This window comes from Chelonoidis abingdonii, chromosome 9 (assembly GCF_003597395.2).
Source record: "Chelonoidis abingdonii isolate Lonesome George chromosome 9, CheloAbing_2.0, whole genome shotgun sequence".
Lineage (NCBI taxonomy): Eukaryota > Metazoa > Chordata > Testudines > Testudinidae > Chelonoidis > Chelonoidis abingdonii.
The window spans coordinates 58,997,796-59,018,330 of record NC_133777.1 but is presented as its reverse complement, the minus strand read 5'-3'; the positions used below and the strand labels follow the sequence as shown (position 1 = coordinate 59,018,330).

Below are 20,535 nucleotides of genomic sequence, written 5' to 3'. Positions count from 1 at the left end.
AAATTCCCTTCCCTTGGTGGGGCAGTAGTGGGTGTTGCAGTCCTGATACTGGGGCTTTCCACAGGGAGCTGGGGGCCTGCAGACTGCACAGTAACTCCCCCTGTGCTCTCTGGCCTGTGCCCGGTCCTGGCACCGGGGTCCCTGGGCATCCCAGCACTTCCTTCCCTGGTTGTAGTCCCACAAAACTGCCTGCAGCTGAGTCTGCCCTGTCAGCTGCATGTGAAGCTGAGCCATGCCTGTGGGGCACACTGTGGATTCTTTGCCCCACGACAGGCACCCTACTGGAGAAGAATCTTCTCCATGGACTCCCTCCTTAGGAAAATTCTGTGCCCCTAGAGTAGAGTGACATTAGCAAATTCCTTTTCCTCTCAAAAAGTATATTTAGAGTTTACAGAGAACTGACTGTGTACATATACTAGAACAAATTTATTATGATAGTTTCTTAAAGCAAAAGGGAAGCGTTATATACCTATACTGTATTAGGTATTCATCAAGCAATGAAAATTGCATTAATAAATGACAGCATATTTATCAGCACTTCAATAACCACTAAATTATGGTCAAGTGATCAAATCAGAGTGACCTTCAGCAAGATTTGCATGCTCAATTCTTTTAGGGTGCTTTGGAAAATCAGCTTTAATTTTTAATGTATCAATTGTTGGTCTGAAAGAGTTGACAAAAAAAGTGCTGAGGACTGCTCAGTGGATATATTCATGTTATAAATCCCTAGATAGGGGTAGGCAAACTTTTCGGGCCGAGGGCCACATCTGGGTGGGGAAATTGTATGCAGGGCTGGGGCAGGGGGTTGGGGTGTGGGAGGGAGTGCGGTGTGCAGGAAGGGGCTTAGGGCAAGGGATTGGTGCAGAGAGGTAAGGGGTGTAGGAGGGGTGCAGAATGCAGGGGTGCGGACTGCGGGGGGGGGCTCAGGGATGCAGGGTGCAGCAGGGGGCTTAGGGCAGGGAGTTGGGGGGCGGGGTGCAGGAGGGGTTTGGGCTCCAGGGTGGCACGGAAGTGCTGCAGCCCCTGGGGGAAGGGGGCATAGGGCTCCTCATGCGCTGCTCTTGCCACACCTCCAGGTACCTTCCCCGAAGCTCCCATTGGTCGTGGTTCCCCATTCCCAGCCAAAGGGAGCTGCGGGGGGCAGTGCCTGGAGGCAAGGGCCCGGGGGCCACAAGGAATCCCGCAGCAATTCCACAGGCCGGATCCAAAGCCCTCGTAGGCCGTAGTTTGCCCACCCCTGCCCTAGATGCTAGGATTACAAGGGGGACACAACAGCACATCTAATTTCCTACACTTAACGCAAGCTATGCTGTACCTAGACAGTTTCATTTTTAAAAATTTCCACTATGACCTATCTTGAACCAGGCTGTTCTATATCAAATTGCTCTTACTGTTGAGGAAACACTTCCCTTCTAAACTTAACATTTCTGGCCAGCCTTGCAGGTGTCATTCTCCCTGCTTATTTTGGAGTAGAACTATCAACTCCTCCTTCATTTATTTAAGCTATGCACAATCCTCAAATTTTTCTTTAGACATCATATTTTTCTTCAGTTGCTCTTTGTATTCACTGTTATTGTGACCATATACAATTAGGTCTATAAAAGGAAACCAAATAAAAAAATAAGTTTCAAGATGACTAAAACCAAAACTGACTACTAAATGTACACAAAAATACAATGGAAATAGAAACAGATCAATGATATTACAAAAGTAATTGAGGCACAAGCTTCAGCTGGTACAGATGACTTGCCCACCTTCCCCATAGGTAAGGCCACCAGGAGCACAATGAACCTGCGCTCAAGTCCCTCCACTGGCACGAGAAGCTGGAGCCTGTTTAAATCTTTGGCCCTGGTCTTCAAAACATTTAATTGCTTAAGTCCTAGCTACAACAGAGACTGAATTTTAATCTCTGAACCACAGAAGTAGCTGTGCTCTTCTGGGACAATGTAGACCATAAAGTACAGGATGAAAAGCAGGACTGCTAGTAACAAAGCATTTTCAACCTACAGCAGGTGGCTACAGAACAAGCTTCCAGAGCAAACTGAGCATATCCTGACTCTGTCTTTAGGAAACACTGCAAATTCTACCCCTTCAGAGAAGGCTTTCCATTACAAGAACACTAACATTAATACCCCCTTCTACTAATAAAAACCCAACCAACATCAAAAGTTATCCCAAAACCAATTTAAAATTAATAAAATATAAAAAATAAACAGAGGTTTTACTCTGAAGAGAGAGAAGTGCCAGAGACTCAAAGTCCACTAAGGATTTTGATATTGCTATCAGTTTATGTAGAAGGCATTCAGATACCTCAGTGACGGGTGGCAGTATAAAACCCTAAAACAGACAATCGACTTTGAGTCTTAAATATACACAATAAGAACACTGTGGAAGTGTATAGGCTAACATTCAGACACCTATTTAAGCACACCAAAGGACAATGTTGGTACAGTGAAAATGAGCAGCTAATATTTGGCCTCAGAGTAGAGATGAATCCACTTAGCATCATATGCATCTAATAAAGGGTTTGACAAAAATATACTGTTGAACAGACATTTTAAAACTGTGTTGACAGTATAGAGTTATGATTATGTATAGTTCATTTATGAAGTTCTGACAAGATATTTTTGAAATGAATGGATGGTAATGACAAATATGTTGGTTAAGATTTACAGTGAAAAATCTGGTACCATAGACACATGTAATGAATGAACTATACAGACAAACTATAGATGTGCCTAACACAAAGGTGAACACAGAATTTCAACATGGAAAGCCACCAACGTTTCCTTGCAGCTCTATCTGCTGAATACTTCAGTGGAAAAGTATAATCCCTTTAGGATAAGGGATCAAAAGATACACAAAAAGCTATGCCCTGATGTTCTGAGGAACTGAGCACCTACATAGGAGGACAAAAGTTTTAAGAGCTGGAAAATAATGTCAGATTTTTAAAAAATTAAGATGACCACTAGTAAAATGAAGAGATATTAGCATTGTTAGAAGCAATATTGTACTACACATACCATAAGCCACTTGCTTCAATTATTCTCCAAAGGATATTGAATTTTACCTGCTAAGCTTGCTAGCTGGATTATAAGTGTGAAGAAGCAGACCAAAGAGTAAGGATTGAGAATGTACTTTAAGGGTATGTCTACACTGCAGTAAAACACCCGTAGCTGGCGTGTGTCAGCTGACGCGGGCTCATGGGGCTTGTGCTGTGGGACTATAAAATTGCAGTGTAGACAATCGGGATCTGGGACCCTTGGCAACTCAGCCTGTGCCCAAGTGTCTATACTGCAATTTTATATCCCAGCAGCCTGAGCACAGTGTCATAGGTCAGCTGTGGGTGTTTTTCTGCAGTGTAGACATACCTTAAGAGAACACTGAACTACTGCATATACAGTCATGTTTATCATTAGTCACAAACATTGAATATATTCCATCCATTTTACAGGACTCCTTTATGCTTAGGTTTCCAAACCATTAAGATACTTACCACAATCCATTCTGCAATATTTTCATACAGCTCTGGATTAAAAATTGCTTTCTTTAGTCTGGCTAGAGGACCATCAGCATCGACTAACCGACATCTCATGAATACATCACAGTAGCCTTTAAAATCATTGCAGGGGGATCCAGGTTGAAGCGTAATGGTTGAGAGATTGAAATACTGTTCCCACTGACTAGATCCCGTACTTGCACAAGTCATTGGCTCCACTGAAAAAAAGCGAATATAATTGAAGACTGGATTTTATTTCAAGACAAGTTTATAACAAAATACCTTGCACGTGCATGAATGTGTAAAAGAATATCCAACCCACCACTAAAAATATATTACCCCCCTATTAAAAAACTTATCAGGAAGTGGTAAGGTCTTTCATGAAGGTACTATTAACTTGAAAAACAAACATTTATGACATACTGTACATACTTGTTCATAAGCTGAATTTTTTTTTAGTAGAAAGGAAGCAGAGAGGAGGTCGGCTTATGAACGGGTATAGAGAGGGAGAGGTGGGACACAGCACCTCCCCCAACCGAGGGAACAAGGAGAGGCAGGACAACCTGCATAGCCAGAAGGGAAGAGGCGGGGCCAGAGTCTCTCTGCTTCTGGCCACACTGCTCTCCCCCTAGCCTCCAAAGCAGCTGTAGCTCTGGGCTGCCGGAGTAGGCTGCGGCCGCGCCACCTGGCCCGGCCCACCAGAGCAGGCTGTGGTCAGGCTGGCTGGAGCAGCTCTAGCCAGGCCAAAGACATCCTCCCCTGGTCCTCCCCAGATAAGGTGGGAAGAGATGGGATGGGGAGAGTGTGGAGGTCCCAGGCTAGGGGTGGTGTCACGTGAGGGGTGGTCACCGGGGTTACTCCCCTAACCCCCAGTTTCTCCCCCCTCCCAAAATTTCCCCATCCATTGCTGTCCTGGCCTATCAAGGTAAGCAGCTGGCGCACCGGTACAACTTTGTTTACTTAGGTTTACCTCCATGCCTGCGGACATTAGAGGTAAATAAACCATCTCAGCCCACCAGCGGCTTATCATGATGTCCCGGGAGTCAAAGTTTGCTGACCCCTGAATTATAGGGTCAGCTTATGAATGGGTCATAAAAATTTTCCTTTTTTACTTAACCATCGTGGGGGGGGGCAGGGTCAGCTTATAAACAAACCAGCTTATGACTGAGTGTATACGGTATCAATGGCCTATCAAATGACCATTTTACTATTAAGATTCACTGAGTATCTTTATGGGAGAAGCACACTGTTTATAATAGTATAGAAGTAATAAACACTGAATAATACTTAGTATATTTCTAAAAAATTTGTTTTGGAACAGCAAGACCAAAGACTTTTTCCACGTGCTGTAATTCTTACTCACTCAAACTTGGTGAAACCACAAAGGTGACTTTAAATAAAATCAAGTCTAGTAAAAACCTTGAAAGATTTACTATTGTATGTGTGTTTACAAGTGTGCAAATCTTACTTTTTTTCATGCAGCAGACATGGCACAACTCTTTATCATCCTTGCCATTTGAACTAGCACATGTACATTCCTCCAAGCCAAACTTCTCACAGATAGAACCAGCACATTGCTATTGGAGACAAAAGGAGGAAGAATAATTCAAAATCAGGTTCTTTAGTACGCCTTATTCCCATAAATGGGGGAGGCATGCAACAAATACATAGCACAGGAATACGTACAAACATAATTTTAAATCAAGACCACAGAACTGGAATAGCCATTTGTGAAAATAAAAATATCTCAAGAGTGTGAAAGATATAGCATTTCAATGTCTTCTTTCCCTTAGGGGAAAAGATCAATAGCAGGAAAGTCTCTAATACTGTATGTAATTCAATGTTTGGATGATCTCAAAATCAAATTCTGAAGCAAGCAAATGAGCAGTGATCATATTATGGGAAAAAAGAAGAGGGGCCCCAGTACTTTGAAGATGTTCCCTTCTTGGGCTAGATTGCTCTGCATGGTCCCCTACAGTATTAGCAGTTTTAAAATACTCTCTGATCATATTGGAAATAAAATGTCATAAAATTCATTAATACACAGTTAGGGTTGCCCTTTGGTAGCTAGTGCCCTTCTAGAATGCCAAGTTCAACAAAACAAACTTCTGAAAACCAGGAAATACAGTTACGGTAAATGCCCATGCAACGTTAACTCTGCCCTCTTTGAGCAATGCTCCACAATGCCCATAACACATTACTTGCACTTTGTCTTGTTGCTCTAATGGGTAAACACTACCTGCATTGCCCTATGCTGAGCCTACTCCTCTGACAGAATACCACAACTGTGAAATTTAACCACTTCATACCCTCTTACAACCTGTTTGCACTTGCACATAGGACACCACATGAAAGTATACCTGACTGCCCTTTAATTGCTCAGTGTTGTTTTTTTTAAACAGAAAGAAATATATGTTTGCTGGTAGGAGTTAGTGGTCAGTTGTTCTTACTTAGGTTCGCAGTTGAAATGCTATTGTGGCTACATAATAAGCAGCAAGTAGGCCTAGTATTTATATAGTGCTTTTTATCAGCAGATCTCCAATAACTTTACATCATTATCTCCATGTTACAAATAGGAAACCGAGGCACAGAGAAGTGAAGTGGCTTGCCTGGCAGGACAGTGGCTGAGCCAGTAATAGTTCCAGACCAATGTCTGTTCACAGTTATGGGATTCCTCAGTGTTCCTCCTGTCTCTTGGATATTTTGTTATCACAAAATGCGGATAACGGCCGTGGTTTAAAATGAAATGTGTTTATGTCCCAAAACCCTGACAGTGTTATAACAACAACAGTGTTGTTACATGGTTGTTAACAGTAACTTTAAGTGGGACAAAGAAGACTGGTTTGTGTCTCATTTTCCAACCCCATCCCACAACATGTAGCCACCTCACTAAGTTCTTCAACTCCCCTACCACTTCTCAGCCTATTAAGCCTTTCGTTGGCATGGTAGAAGCAATTAGCATTTAAGAAGTTGCTTCCTGCTGTCTCCTGCCCTATGCTGCTGCATACATATAACAGGCAGAAGCTTACTGGAGGATTGCATGCTATCTCAGTTATGTAGTTTGAACTGCATCATTGAGCTGGGATCTTCATTCCCACTACCCACCTTTAGGCTTCCCAAACCATGCTGCAGGTCCACCCAGGCCTCCCCTCTTTAAAACTGGGCCCCAGACTCACTCACACTGGTCAATGTGCCCTCCCTCCCCACCAACAAACAGGGATGATATGTATCTTAAGTATTAATTTTCTGGATTTTAAAGGTTTTAATTTATGTTATCTTCATCTCCCCCGAATCCCAGCTCACTGGGAGGGGCAGGAAGAAGCACACACACACACGTGAAGAGAAGCATGATTCCCCAGATCACAGAAAACACAGCGAACAGGGAGAGGCGTGAGGCTCCTGGGGACTGCAGCACACAAATGAAAGGGGAGAATTCAGGACTGACAGCCCCCCTTCCCAAAACCTTCAACTTCCTCAGTTACCCTCATTTTGCAACCCCTACTTTCTTCTCCACTGCCACTCACCAATCCTTAACCCATCCTGTTACCTGAGCCCCCAGCCTCTCTTCTCTCCCTTACTGCGCATTTCCATTTATCCCCCTGCCCGTAATATTCTCATCCCTCGCTGCATACCAACCCCCTCTTCCCCAATTACACCTACTCTTGCACCCCAGTCACCCTTCTTCCTCCCCTCCCAGTGAACCTTCGCATGTGTAATTTATTTACTCTCCAAACACTTTCAGTATCTTCTGAATTTTCTGCTCTATTCATGTTAGATTTATTCAAAATAAATTCAGATTTTCCCCAAATATTTACAGTTCATTCTCATATTCTCTCCCATGATGGGTTTCTAACTTCAAGCTGCAGGCTCAGAGGGGTGTTAAGTGGCCCATTCATCTCAATGAGATGTTCTTAGCTGAAAGAGAATACACTGGAGAGGAATACAGCCTGACACAATGGCTCTGAAACCTGTGAACCTCTCTATTCATGTCAGTGGGTGTTTCCTTTCCCCTCCCAGTGCTGCACAGTTTCAAGTGTCTCACTCATTCTTAGCAGTGTGTTCTTGGTGTATGCGCCAAGAATGCCTGCTCTAAGCTGCCTATCCAGAAGGGAAAGGGCTTCCCTTATCTTGGCTCACACGGAGGAGCATTTAGAAGAGGAAGCAGGCCTTAACCTAAATTTGGGGATGTTCCCTGCTGGTGCTGGGCAGTTGTGCATGCACGCACGCACGTGCACACACACACACACACACACAAAATGGGGAATTTTATGATTTTCCCTGTCATACTAGATGCGGAGGGCACATTTCTAGGCTGGCATGAAACAGACACTCCCTATGGGCAATGGATTCTTGTGCGAACTACTAGCAGGATTCCAATACGCTTATGCTCCCCCTTGCTCTGGCTGGCTTGCTGTATACATTCCTGGCAAGTGGGCAGTCAGCAAACGCTCCTTTGCTCTGGCTGGCTTGCCATGAATACACCCTGGCCAGACAGAGCATTTTGTAGGGAAGTGTTGGGAGAAGTATGGGGGTCAAAACACTCCACTCCCGCAGCACCATGGAATAGGAGAGAAATAGGGTAGCTCAAAGCATGAGGGGCCTGGCCCCTAGTAATTCAAGCACTGCAAAGGAGTACATTACCCAAAACAGTGTTTAAAAGAGTCGCTGTTTCAAATTAAGGTAACTATGGAGAAGATTTTTCTTCCCACTACTTTTTATTCTTTTTAAAATCCCACTGGGTTTTCTGTAAAAAAAACAATACTTTTATATTATCCTCAATAAGTGATAAAGCCATACTGCTTCCAAAATTGTGCTCTGTGATGTACTGTTAGCCCAACAGTTCTGAACATTAAGCTCACCCCTTTAATGCAAACTTGTGTGTGTCTGTTGCAATCTGTGAAGTTTCGCTTGGGATTAGATGCTGGACAGAGAGCAGTGAAACCATTACACATTCCCTCTTCTGCGCAGTCAGACTCATTCCGACACTTATCAGTCTTGAGTTTGAATCTACATTGTGCAGTACAGCAGGGGCCTTGACTGGGGCTACAGAGGAAAAAACAGAAAATATGTATTCAGAAAAATGCAGATTTTTTTCTGGTGTTTCTAATGTACCTTGAATAGCAATATTGTTCAAGTCTTCTAAATTTAAGATTTATTGATTAACGGAAATAGAATAAAGCAGAACTTGGTAAGAAATATGTACATTTAACTGGAATACCACTTAAAACTACAACTGCGTGCAAAAATATTGTCAGTTTTGTTATTTCCAATTTGTGCCAACAAAATTTAAACTGAAAAGTGTTTTTTTTTGTGGGTAACAAACGTTTGGTATTCTGCATGCAGCAGTCTTCTTGGTCTCAACTTTAATGATTAAATTATGAAAATTAACACCATTTACATTGCTTACACTAGAAAAATTAATTTTGCATGCATGTTTACGTCTGAACACCTTCATAAAAGTCAAGTATCCGGGGGTAGCCGTGTTAGTCTGTATCCACAAAAACAAGAAGTCTGGTGGCACCTTGAGACTAACAGATTTATTTGAGCATAAACTTTTGTGGGTAAAAACCCTCACTTCTTCAGATGCAACTTCATAAAAAGTTCATAAAAGTGAAATTTTAGGTTCAGATAACATTGCTGAAGTTAAACTCACTACCCGGAGGAAGTTTAAAATTAAAGATGAAGTCCTTCTTTCACACTGAGGAGTGAACCCCAAAACAGTAAAGAATCTGACACATCATACCCTTCAGCACTAACACAATGCAATAGTTTTAACAATTTACTAGACAGAAGGGTTGAACATCTGTCAAAATAGCCTCATCCAAAATTATGCTTATGAGCCTGGATACTTCAAGATGAATTTTACAGTTTTCATAAAAGTTTAAACAGGTAATCTAAAAACAGTAATTTACCAATGTTACAGAACATTACTGAAACAATGAATTTATATAATTTCAATTTTTAGCATTTTCCCTCATTTTTGACAACTAATCTAGGCTAGGCAATTTCATTTTTTGGTTCTCTCTCTTCAGGGACACATTCACATCTTCNTATGTAGTTTGAACTGCATCATTGAGCTGGGATCTTCATTCCCACTACCCACCTTTAGGCTTCCCAAACCATGCTGCAGGTCCACCCAGGCCTCCCCTCTTTAAAACTGGGCCCCAGACTCACTCACACTGGTCAATGTGCCCTCCCTCCCCACCAACAAACAGGGATGATATGTATCTTAAGTATTAATTTTCTGGATTTTAAAGGTTTTAATTTATGTTATCTTCATCTCCCCCGAATCCCAGCTCACTGGGAGGGGCAGGAAGAAGCACACACACACACGTGAAGAGAAGCATGATTCCCCAGATCACAGAAAACACAGCGAACAGGGAGAGGCGTGAGGCTCCTGGGGACTGCAGCACACAAATGAAAGGGGAGAATTCAGGACTGACAGCCCCCCTGCCCAAAACCTTCAACTTCCTCAGTTACCCTCATTTTGCAACCCCTACTTTCTTCTCCACTGCCACTCACCAATCCTTAACCCATCCTGTTACCTGAGCCCCCAGCCTCTCTTCTCTCCCTTACTGCGCATTTCCATTTATCCCCCTGCCCGTAATATTCTCATCCCTCGCTGCATACCAACCCCCTCTTCCCCAATTACACCTACTCTTGCACCCCAGTCACCCTTCTTCCTCCCCTCCCAGTGAACCTTCGCATGTGTAATTTATTTACTCTCCAAACACTTTCAGTATCTTCTGAATTTTCTGCTCTATTCATGTTAGATTTATTCAAAATAAATTCAGATTTTCCCCAAATATTTACAGTTCATTCTCATATTCTCTCCCATGATGGGTTTCTAACTTCAAGCTGCAGGCTCAGAGGGGTGTTAAGTGGCCCATTCATCTCAATGAGATGTTCTTAGCTGAAAGAGAATACACTGGAGAGGAATACAGCCTGACACAATGGCTCTGAAACCTGTGAACCTCTCTATTCATGTCAGTGGGTGTTTCCTTTCCCCTCCCAGTGCTGCACAGTTTCAAGTGTCTCACTCATTCTTAGCAGTGTGTTCTTGGTGTATGCGCCAAGAATGCCTGCTCTAAGCTGCCTATCCAGAAGGGAAAGGGCTTCCCTTATCTTGGCTCACACGGAGGAGCATTTAGAAGAGGAAGCAGGCCTTAACCTAAATTTGGGGATGTTCCCTGCTGGTGCTGGGCAGTTGTGCATGCACGCACGCACGTGCACACACACACACACACACAAAATGGGGAATTTTATGATTTTCCCTGTCATACTAGATGCGGAGGGCACATTTCTAGGCTGGCATGAAACAGACACTCCCTATGGGCAATGGATTCTTGTGCGAACTACTAGCAGGATTCCAATACGCTTATGCTCCCCCTTGCTCTGGCTGGCTTGCTGTATACATTCCTGGCAAGTGGGCAGTCAGCAAACGCTCCTTTGCTCTGGCTGGCTTGCCATGAATACACCCTGGCCAGACAGAGCATTTTGTAGGGAAGTGTTGGGAGAAGTATGGGGGTCAAAACACTCCACTCCCGCAGCACCATGGAATAGGAGAGAAATAGGGTAGCTCAAAGCATGAGGGGCCTGGCCCCTAGTAATTCAAGCACTGCAAAGGAGTACATTACCCAAAACAGTGTTTAAAAGAGTCGCTGTTTCAAATTAAGGTAACTATGGAGAAGATTTTTCTTCCCACTACTTTTTATTCTTTTTAAAATCCCACTGGGTTTTCTGTAAAAAAAACAATACTTTTATATTATCCTCAATAAGTGATAAAGCCATACTGCTTCCAAAATTGTGCTCTGTGATGTACTGTTAGCCCAACAGTTCTGAACATTAAGCTCACCCCTTTAATGCAAACTTGTGTGTGTCTGTTGCAATCTGTGAAGTTTCGCTTGGGATTAGATGCTGGACAGAGAGCAGTGAAACCATTACACATTCCCTCTTCTGCGCAGTCAGACTCATTCCGACACTTATCAGTCTTGAGTTTGAATTTACATTGTGCAGTACAGCAGGGGCCTTGACTGGGGCTACAGAGGAAAAAACAGAAAATATGTATTCAGAAAAATGCAGATTTTTTTCTGGTGTTTCTAATGTACCTTGAATAGCAATATTGTTCAAGTCTTCTAAATTTAAGATTTATTGATTAACGGAAATAGAATAAAGCAGAACTTGGTAAGAAATATGTACATTTAACTGGAATACCACTTAAAACTACAACTGCGTGCAAAAATATTGTCAGTTTTGTTATTTCCAATTTGTGCCAACAAAATTTAAACTGAAAAGTGTTTTTTTTTGTGGGTAACAAACGTTTGGTATTCTGCATGCAGCAGTCTTCTTGGTCTCAACTTTAATGATTAAATTATGAAAATTAACACCATTTACATTGCTTACACTAGAAAAATTAATTTTGCATGCATGTTTACGTCTGAACACCTTCATAAAAGTCAAGTATCCGGGGGTAGCCGTGTTAGTCTGTATCCACAAAAACAAGAAGTCTGGTGGCACCTTGAGACTAACAGATTTATTTGAGCATAAACTTTTGTGGGTAAAAACCCTCACTTCTTCAGATGCAACTTCATAAAAAGTTCATAAAAGTGAAATTTTAGGTTCAGATAACATTGCTGAAGTTAAACTCACTACCCGGAGGAAGTTTAAAATTAAAGATGAAGTCCTTCTTTCACACTGAGGAGTGAACCCCAAAACAGTAAAGAATCTGACACATCATACCCTTCAGCACTAACACAATGCAATAGTTTTAACAATTTACTAGACAGAAGGGTTGAACATCTGTCAAAATAGCCTCATCCAAAATTATGCTTATGAGCCTGGATACTTCAAGATGAATTTTACAGTTTTCATAAAAGTTTAAACAGGTAATCTAAAAACAGTAATTTACCAATGTTACAGAACATTACTGAAACAATGAATTTATATAATTTCAATTTTTAGCATTTTCCCTCATTTTTGACAACTAATCTAGGCTAGGCAATTTCATTTTTTGGTTCTCTCTCTTCAGGGACACATTCACATCTTCCAAATAAAATATTCTTTGAGATTTTAAATGGGTAAAAGTTGCACATTTTTATTTGTACTGGGTTTTATATTCGTATTGTCAAGTAGTTTAGGCCTTTTTATTTATTTTTATATATATATATATATATATATATATATATATAGATAAAAAAAAAAAAAAAAATTCCCTCTCACCCATGGGTGGTATGTGTCTTCCTCAACCTCGGTCCTCTACCAGAGGCCTGGGAGTTAGGTGGGTTTGCGCAGTACTCTAGCCTGTTCCTAGCCCACTGACTCTTCTAGACATGAGGCCTCTGTGTTGTTCCTGGATCTGTTGGAGCCATCACCCAGCTTAGGAGTCACAGCCCGAGGGCTCTAGCACCACTGGGACCACTTTGGCCTTCATTTCCACATCCTCTTCTAGTCCTCTTTCAGGCCCTGTACTTCTCTAGCCTCTATATTCCTTCTTCCTGATGTTGCTGTCATTGCCACTGCCTATAGCTATCACACCGCTGTCTTCTGCTCCTTGTCTATTACCACGATTGTGGTTGATTGGCCAGTACCTGCTGTCCTCCTGGATCTGGAGTCCCACAGAATCTTAGCCCTCCTATTCTCCAACAACTTCTGCGGAACTCCATCTGGTCTGGGAGGTCTAGCCCATACGCTGTGAGATGTTCCTGTAAACAATGCCAGCACTGGTTGTGCCGTTCAGTGTATGCTGTTCCTGCCTCCATCTTAATCTGCCATATGTGTTGGAATGCTCATCTGAGGCCTCGCCACAGTCCTGCCCTTGGGTCCTCTCTAGTGTGGTTGGGGACCCTGCTGCTAATGGATCTGGTGTCAGTGCCTGTTTCCTGTGGTGCTATGATCAGTGCTCAGTGCTGTCTTAGTAGTCCAGTCCTTCAGCCACGTAGGATTTCCCAATTCAGCCACACTCAGCATTCTGTCAATGGTACATCCCATGAAGGGTCTTGTTTTGCCATGGCACTTCTTCTGCTTGGTCTTCCTCCCAGAGTCTGCTGCTGCCTCAGCATTCTCTCAGCAGCCTCATCTTTGGGGCCATTCTTACTGATGTTACTCCTGGATGTTCCGGTTTTCATCAGGATAGTGGCCTTGACGCTCACCAACCCCGCCCCACTTCTTTTCGGCTGGTAATACAGTCTCTGGGTGTTGGACTTGGGGTGGATGAAACCTCGTGCATTGTGAGGAGCTTCCGGTTTTCCAGCTCTGCGCAGCCTCCTATGTCCTCCTTTGCGCAGGCTCACGTTACGCAGGGTATCTGATGACCGGCAGGGCGTATCGACTTGAGGGGCTGGATCTTGTTCTTCCCACTCAGCTGGCTCTCAGGACTTTCTTATCTTTTGTGATTACTTGATGTTGCTGTCTTCCTGCTTCCTCATCGTCTTCCATGTGCTGCGGATGCAAGGTACTTGTAGCTGTCTGTATGTCTGCCTATGTGGCCCTGCTGGTAGTTTCCACCCATCAGTCTTGATACCTTCCCTCTTCCTACCATCCGGCCCAATTATCTTCCAGTGCGCACCGAAGACATCCCTGATACTTCACTGTAGATCCGCGTCAGGTATGTTAGGCGTCGATGTCTCGTATTCTTAGGCATAACAGCTTGATGTATCCATGCTAGAGAGGTGCTGATGGTAGTTACACTCCTGAACCTACATGTCGTCAGTCCTGTGATTATTGCGTCTGAGGGGTTTAAGCCTATGCAGAACAGCCAGGGAACAGTGCATCACTTGCGTATATGCGCATTGATGGCCACTTGTGCAAGTTGCCTTGAGTTGATCTTCTAGTGTTGCTCCATAGTCCCTTGATTCTTGAGGAATGTGTGTCTAGTGTCTTGTTGCTTGCTATAGGAGCCAGACGCATTCACATATCCACGTTGCGGGTACCATATGAGTATAGGCTTTCGATTAGTCAAACGAGCTGTCTCAGATTGGGTCTGTCATAGAACCTTGAGTCTTGGGCGATGCTTCTATTACTCATGAGGCAACTGGTGTTTAGCCTCTGTTGTGTTCCCAATGCCTTCGGCTGTGACTCATGTACTGTCCCATGTGGTCTGTAGCTTGCCAGCTTGATGCCTATAAGATTTCCATGTGTGGGATGGCAGGTTATTGCGGTAGTTGGCGGTTCTGTTCCCTTGCCGAGGGGTCTTTCATTGATCGAGCTATATCGTCCTCTTGTTTAGCCAGCTTTGGGTGGGAGCTGCCTGCTGCTAGCCCTGGTTCATCTTGGGCTGTGCTGGCGCTCATGCACTGCTGTTAATTTCTTTAGCCGCAGCTAGTGTGTGATCATGTCTGGTCCAGGTGCTGTCCAGGCCTTTCATGTTTTTGACCGGCCGCTGCAGCTGAAGTGTTGGTCATACTGTGATCGGTGGAGTGGTTTCTGTATCCTGGGAGATGTGCTTGTGATGCGTGTGTGTGTGGAGGGCCACTTTGCACTGCGTGTTATAGAGATACTTCTCATGCTTAGCTCCCATATGTTCTTCACAGTACTGTTCAGTTTCTGCTGCTGGTGGCGTCTGCCCTGTTATTGCTGTTGCTGCACTGCAGTGGGGGCTACACCTTGGATGGTTCCTTGGAGCACAGGGCATTTATTTTTTGCCTCTGCTTCTCTAGCGTATCTCATTAGCCTGGTAGCCAGTGCCTTTGGCCTGTTTGTTTAGCAAGCTTCTAGCGGCTTTCATGAGGGTCACGCCCTTGTTTTATTTCAGTAGCCAAGATCTTATCCTTAATCTCTACACCTATCATGTAGTTTCCCAACCTGACTAATCTCTGCCGCAGTCGCCTTGATCTATCCTCCAACTATTTTCCGAGTCGGGTATCATACTGTTGTTCTTCTTGATCGTTAGCCACAGCATCTCCAGATTACAGAGCTGTCGGCGTACCAGCCTCATTGGTTTGCAGTTATGGTAGGTAGTCAGGATTTGTGATGAGGCGCTATTGCATCTTCTAACCATACTATCCTTGCATTCGTACTTCTCCACTGAGCCTTTGGGAATCGTCTCGAGGATTGACTGTAGCCTAGTATTTTTCCATGATCTTACTGCCTCTCTTATCAGGCTGCCCTGCTGCTCTTGCCAATGATGGGGCGTTGACATGAAGTTCTAGTCTGGTAGGTGGACGCCACTATCCATTGTTCTTCAAGTATTCCTTGAGTGGAGTTAATGTGGAGTGGTCATCTCCATAGCTGTGAACAAGCTTCGCCTCTTTAAGCTATGTTGAGCGGGGTAACTAGCGCTTCTTCAGTAAGTGTGGATGTAGTCTTATTGCCTCCTACAGTCCCTTCATACGTTCATAGTATCCCCTCTCATGAGCGTACTGTTTGTAGTGTAGCATTCATACAATTAGGTCTCTTGTCTTCCATGAATGGTTTGTTCCAGTAGCCCACTTATCGTCAGATTGTCCTGGTTCCTCAACATCTGGCGCGGACCTTGTTAATCCGGGCGACGTCCGAGCCGGCATGACTCTCCTAGTTCGTGTCACTCTCATATTTGAGGTAGGCAGCTGAAGCGTTAGGGGGTCTTTTGCCCAAGGACCCCTACTGGAAAGTTGGGTACCAACCGGGATTTGAACCCCGGTCTCTCGTATCAAAGGGCGGTCTCCCGTATCAAAGGGCGGTGCTCTTAACCACTACGCTATCCAGTCGCTATATAATATGTGTGTGTGTGTGTATATATATATATATATATAAAATATTGAAAAGGGTGTATATATATAAAAAGCAAAGTTTATATATTCACTAGAAGTATCTACACTCTTTTCAATATTTTTGGTCACTTTCATATTGTGCCATATGTGTTGCATTGCCTAGAAACAAGGCAACACAGATAAGTTTGATATATAAAACCCAAGTGCCAGAAAAATCTATTTGATATCAAATTGTCTCCTTGAGTTACCTTCCTTCTAGGAAATGTATCACATATAGCACTCTATGAAAATTACCAAATTCTGAATAAATGTGGTATTTATTTAGTCATCCACAATAGGCAGGTAGATGTCTTATAGTGCATTTTAACAAAGCAAAAATGTCTTCTTGGAAATACCAGTCTCTACCTGAAAGTTCTCTCATAAATATGGACTTTTCAGCATATCTTGCCATTTGTAATTATTTGCAGCAAGTGGTCTAAGGAAGTCTACTGCTGTAAACAGGGTTTGCTTGGGCTCATTACTGTCACATTGCTATCTTAGGCATGCAAGTTGTATTGATGAACATGATACTATAGCCATTTTTGCTGTCATGTAGGCTTCACGAGTTGAATCATCTTCTAGTGCCAATTCTTGATTTTTTTGATCAATGCCACTTCAGCAGAAGTTCAACACTGGTGCCTGGCAAGCCATTTAAGTTTAATGTATTCATAGACACTCTGGCAGCAGTGAGGATGAAAAAAGATATCACATGCAATGGGGTTAGAGAACAAAGCAGCCTTGTATAGCTGTGAGCCAAGAAAAGATCATGCTGCTCTTAAATTAGGTCTTGTCTACAGGAACATTTATTGCATTGCAAACAGGTATAAATCTACCCTGCAGTGTTTGTGTGGACCCTGCTCCCTCATACTAAAAATTCTGAAATGCACTTCAATCTACCCCATTTTGAAACTGGGAAGATAAAAGTGTCCGGCAGCAGAGTCCACACAGTTAGTGTGCAGCAGGCTAGCGTAGAACAGGTTTACACCCCAGCTTGCCAGACACAATCCCTTAGAAAGCCTTCCAGATTTGCTTGCATTCTTTATTCTCTCCTCAACAATAACAGTTAGAAAGGGAAAAAAGGGTAGGGATCCAACAGATTCTCCTGCCCTCCCCCCTCCGCAAATCTCTGATATTACTTAACATTAAGAACAACAGACCAAGGGAATAACAAGGGATTAATTACAGTTTATACAGTCTCTCTTATCTCAAGACCACCGGAGAATTTTGACCAGGGTACACATATGTACTGAAATCATCTAATGACAATACAGTCACCTAAAGAATGGTCTCAGTCCAGGTACTAGCAGGCAGATGTTCATAGCATACAATTCTTAACATTTGACAAAAACGAAACATTCCATGGCAGTTTTAGTAAAGGAGTCAATAACTGAATTAATAGTAAAACTAAATTTATCAACAGAATTTGTCCTAACCACACCTGGTTTAATCCACATTTAACGTGTTACAAAGCTGCATGGAAAAGTATGTCCTGACACTGCACATGTGCACCTTCCGCTAGCTAAAGAGAGACCTTCAGTCTTAAGAGCTGTCAACCTGACCCTTTTCAGAAGCACAAGATATACTGAGTGTCCCTGTTCAATTTTTCTGCAAAACATCCAAGACAGATCAGATAAGCAAGTAAAGGGACTTATAAAACTTTGGATTTCTTTTAAGATCATGTCTACAAACGAATGCGTTACCTTGCAGGATATAACTAATGTGATAAATATGATTTTGCCCTCAGTAGGGACAAAGACAGTAATGTTTAAGCGTGTTAGCTGGTTGAATTTAGCTCAAGGGATAACTACAACCAAACGACATTTTAAAACACAACTTGTCCCTATCTATCTATCCTGGGCCCTAAGATGTACCTAATTGGAAAGAGTTTTAAGTGATGCATTTTTCCAAAAGACTAAGAATAAGGTAGTCTCATAGTTGCTCACTAAGAAAAAGTTACTATTAGTGTTGAGTTAAAAAAATAACATAATATAGTTAGTGAAATTACCATTAACTGTTACTAGTAAAATTAGAGACATTCTAACAATATAGGCGAGATTAGACTTCAAGTGTCAAACAGTACACCTTATAGAAGATATTTCTAAAATAAAGCTTGCTAGCCTATCCATAAGTCTAAATAATTCAATAAGCATAATATAACTGAAATAAACAATACCTGCAAAGTTTGTCTTGTTTTAACTTGCATTTCTTATCTTCTGGTTGATTTGCATCATAACAGCATTCATCTTTACACTGGTCACTGTATCCACAATCACACTGCTCTCCCTCTTCTACCATTCCATTACCACAGATGGGCTGGCCAGACTCTGAAAAATGTCAATATATTTTTGTAACACTAAAGAATATAAAAGACATGCATGGTAATTTGTAGATAAATCATCATATGACATAGTTAAGCACGATTGGCAATGTCTACTCAGCATGCAATTAGTATTGGAAGTGTAGGTGTGTTGCAGATTCGGATTTTATAGGGAAACTTGAACAGTACTCTTTAGCATCCAGTTTATTGACTACTGCTACATTCAGAACTTCCACTAATAACAATGGGAACTTCTTGTGCAAAAGAAAAGTTAGTTCAGAGCTCAGTTATCTCTTTAGCGTTTTATAAGGATGACAAAAATACATACCAACAAAACAATTATTTCTTTTTTTCTCAAGAACTTGGCTGATATTTCGAACACTACAGATGGAGAACTTATTGTTGTTAAGTTTGTCCCCAGATGTAGCTCTTGCATACATGATATAATTGCCATTTTCTTTCTGCCCCAAGTTTTTTGACTCCCCTGGAGTGCATTCCGTTCCAGAATCATGCTGCAAAACAGAACATTGTAAACTATTTCAAGCAGATCAATTTCTATCAGTTAATTTGCTATCTTTCTACCTATGTGTATAACAGACTTGTGTGGGATAATAGGATGAGAAACAAAAGCTCATAAAAAATTGTTCCCTTTTTAAAAAGTGTACCCACTTGCCTATTTCAAAAAGTGAAGAATATCAGAAGCACAGGATGAAATGGAAAGTCCACATCTCCAGCTTAAATGTTAATGGCGGTTTATCAATCTCTGTGTGTGCTGATTACAGCAACACAACACACACACTCCTTTCTTTTACTGCTTTTACATTATATTCCAAAGGTTTTGGAGCACTGACAAAGTTAACTTCTGTGAGTGCAACCATGCCATGTTTACACTAGAGAACTTGACTGTCCAATTGAAATGGTTAAATAAAATTGGCTTAAGCACAAATGGTTTGATGTGCCCATGCTTAGACACATTGACTGGTATAAAGAATCATAGCAGTTTTACACACTAGCACTGTTTTAGACTATTTCAGTTACACTGCCCTCTGGGTACCTCTTCACAGTTCCTGGTATCTCCCAAAAGCAGAGGATTCTGAGATTTCTGAATACTACCAAGTTCTCTGTAGGACACTAATGGGAGGACCAGTGGAAATATTTCAGATAGTTCACATTCACACTGTAGGGAAAACGTGGACTTAAATACAATATGATTTGTGGGGGAAGTCCATCTCTATCCACACTATGGAGAACTGATAATTTATAACACCACCTGGTAACATACATGAAATGGTTTATAACAAGGGTCAGCAACCTTTCCGAAGTGGTGTGCTGAGTCTTCATTTATTCACTCTGATTTAAGGTTTTGCATGCCAGTAATACATTATAATGTTTTTAGAAAGTGTCTTTCTTTCTATAAGTCTATAATATATAACTAAACTACTGTTGTATGCAAAGTAAATAAGATTTTTAAAACGTTTATGAAGCTTCATTTAAAATTAAATTAAAATGCAGAGCCCCCCCAGACCGATGGCCAGGACCTGGGCAGTGAGTGCCACTGAAAATCAGCTAGCGTGCCGCTTTCGACATGCATGCCATAGATTGCCTACCCCTGCTTTATAATATAGAAGTTTCAAAGATTATGATAAATATTTTTTCAAAGCTTTTGCCATTTGATAAAGAGTAAGAAACCGCTTAATACCAATACTGTATTACCACTTTTGACAAGTGATTTTCCCAGAATATGACCCAACCTTTCCAACATAAGTTTATAAAATGTGCACTTTTAAACTGGTATTACTACAAAAAGAAGCAAATTTCCTGACAAGTATATCTGCTGACTATCCAAGATCAAATATGAGTTTCATAGGCAAGTTCAAAAATGATATTTCAATTGGTCCAAAAAGATTTTCACTCTATGACAGATTTCCTAATTCTTCAATCAATGCATACTGTTAACATTTTGGATTCTTGTTCCTGCCAATATGGTAGAAATT

At 42.1% G+C, this 20,535-nt stretch overlaps 1 protein-coding gene across 2 annotated transcripts in view; it reads right to left on the bottom strand.

Moving 5' to 3' along the window:
- Positions 1-20,535, bottom strand: part of ADAM10 (ADAM metallopeptidase domain 10) — a 133,783-nt gene that overhangs the window by 7,561 nt on the left and 105,687 nt on the right. For both annotated transcript variants that reach the window (XM_075069588.1, XM_075069589.1), the window contains 5 exons: positions 18,870-19,053; positions 18,398-18,548; positions 8,359-8,542; positions 4,968-5,076; positions 3,497-3,717 (listed from right to left, as the gene is read on the bottom strand). In XM_075069588.1, the coding sequence (XP_074925689.1) occupies positions 3,497-3,717; positions 4,968-5,076; positions 8,359-8,542; positions 18,398-18,548; positions 18,870-19,053 (849 nt within the window). The remainder of the gene's footprint in view (positions 1-3,496; positions 3,718-4,967; positions 5,077-8,358; positions 8,543-18,397; positions 18,549-18,869; positions 19,054-20,535) is intronic.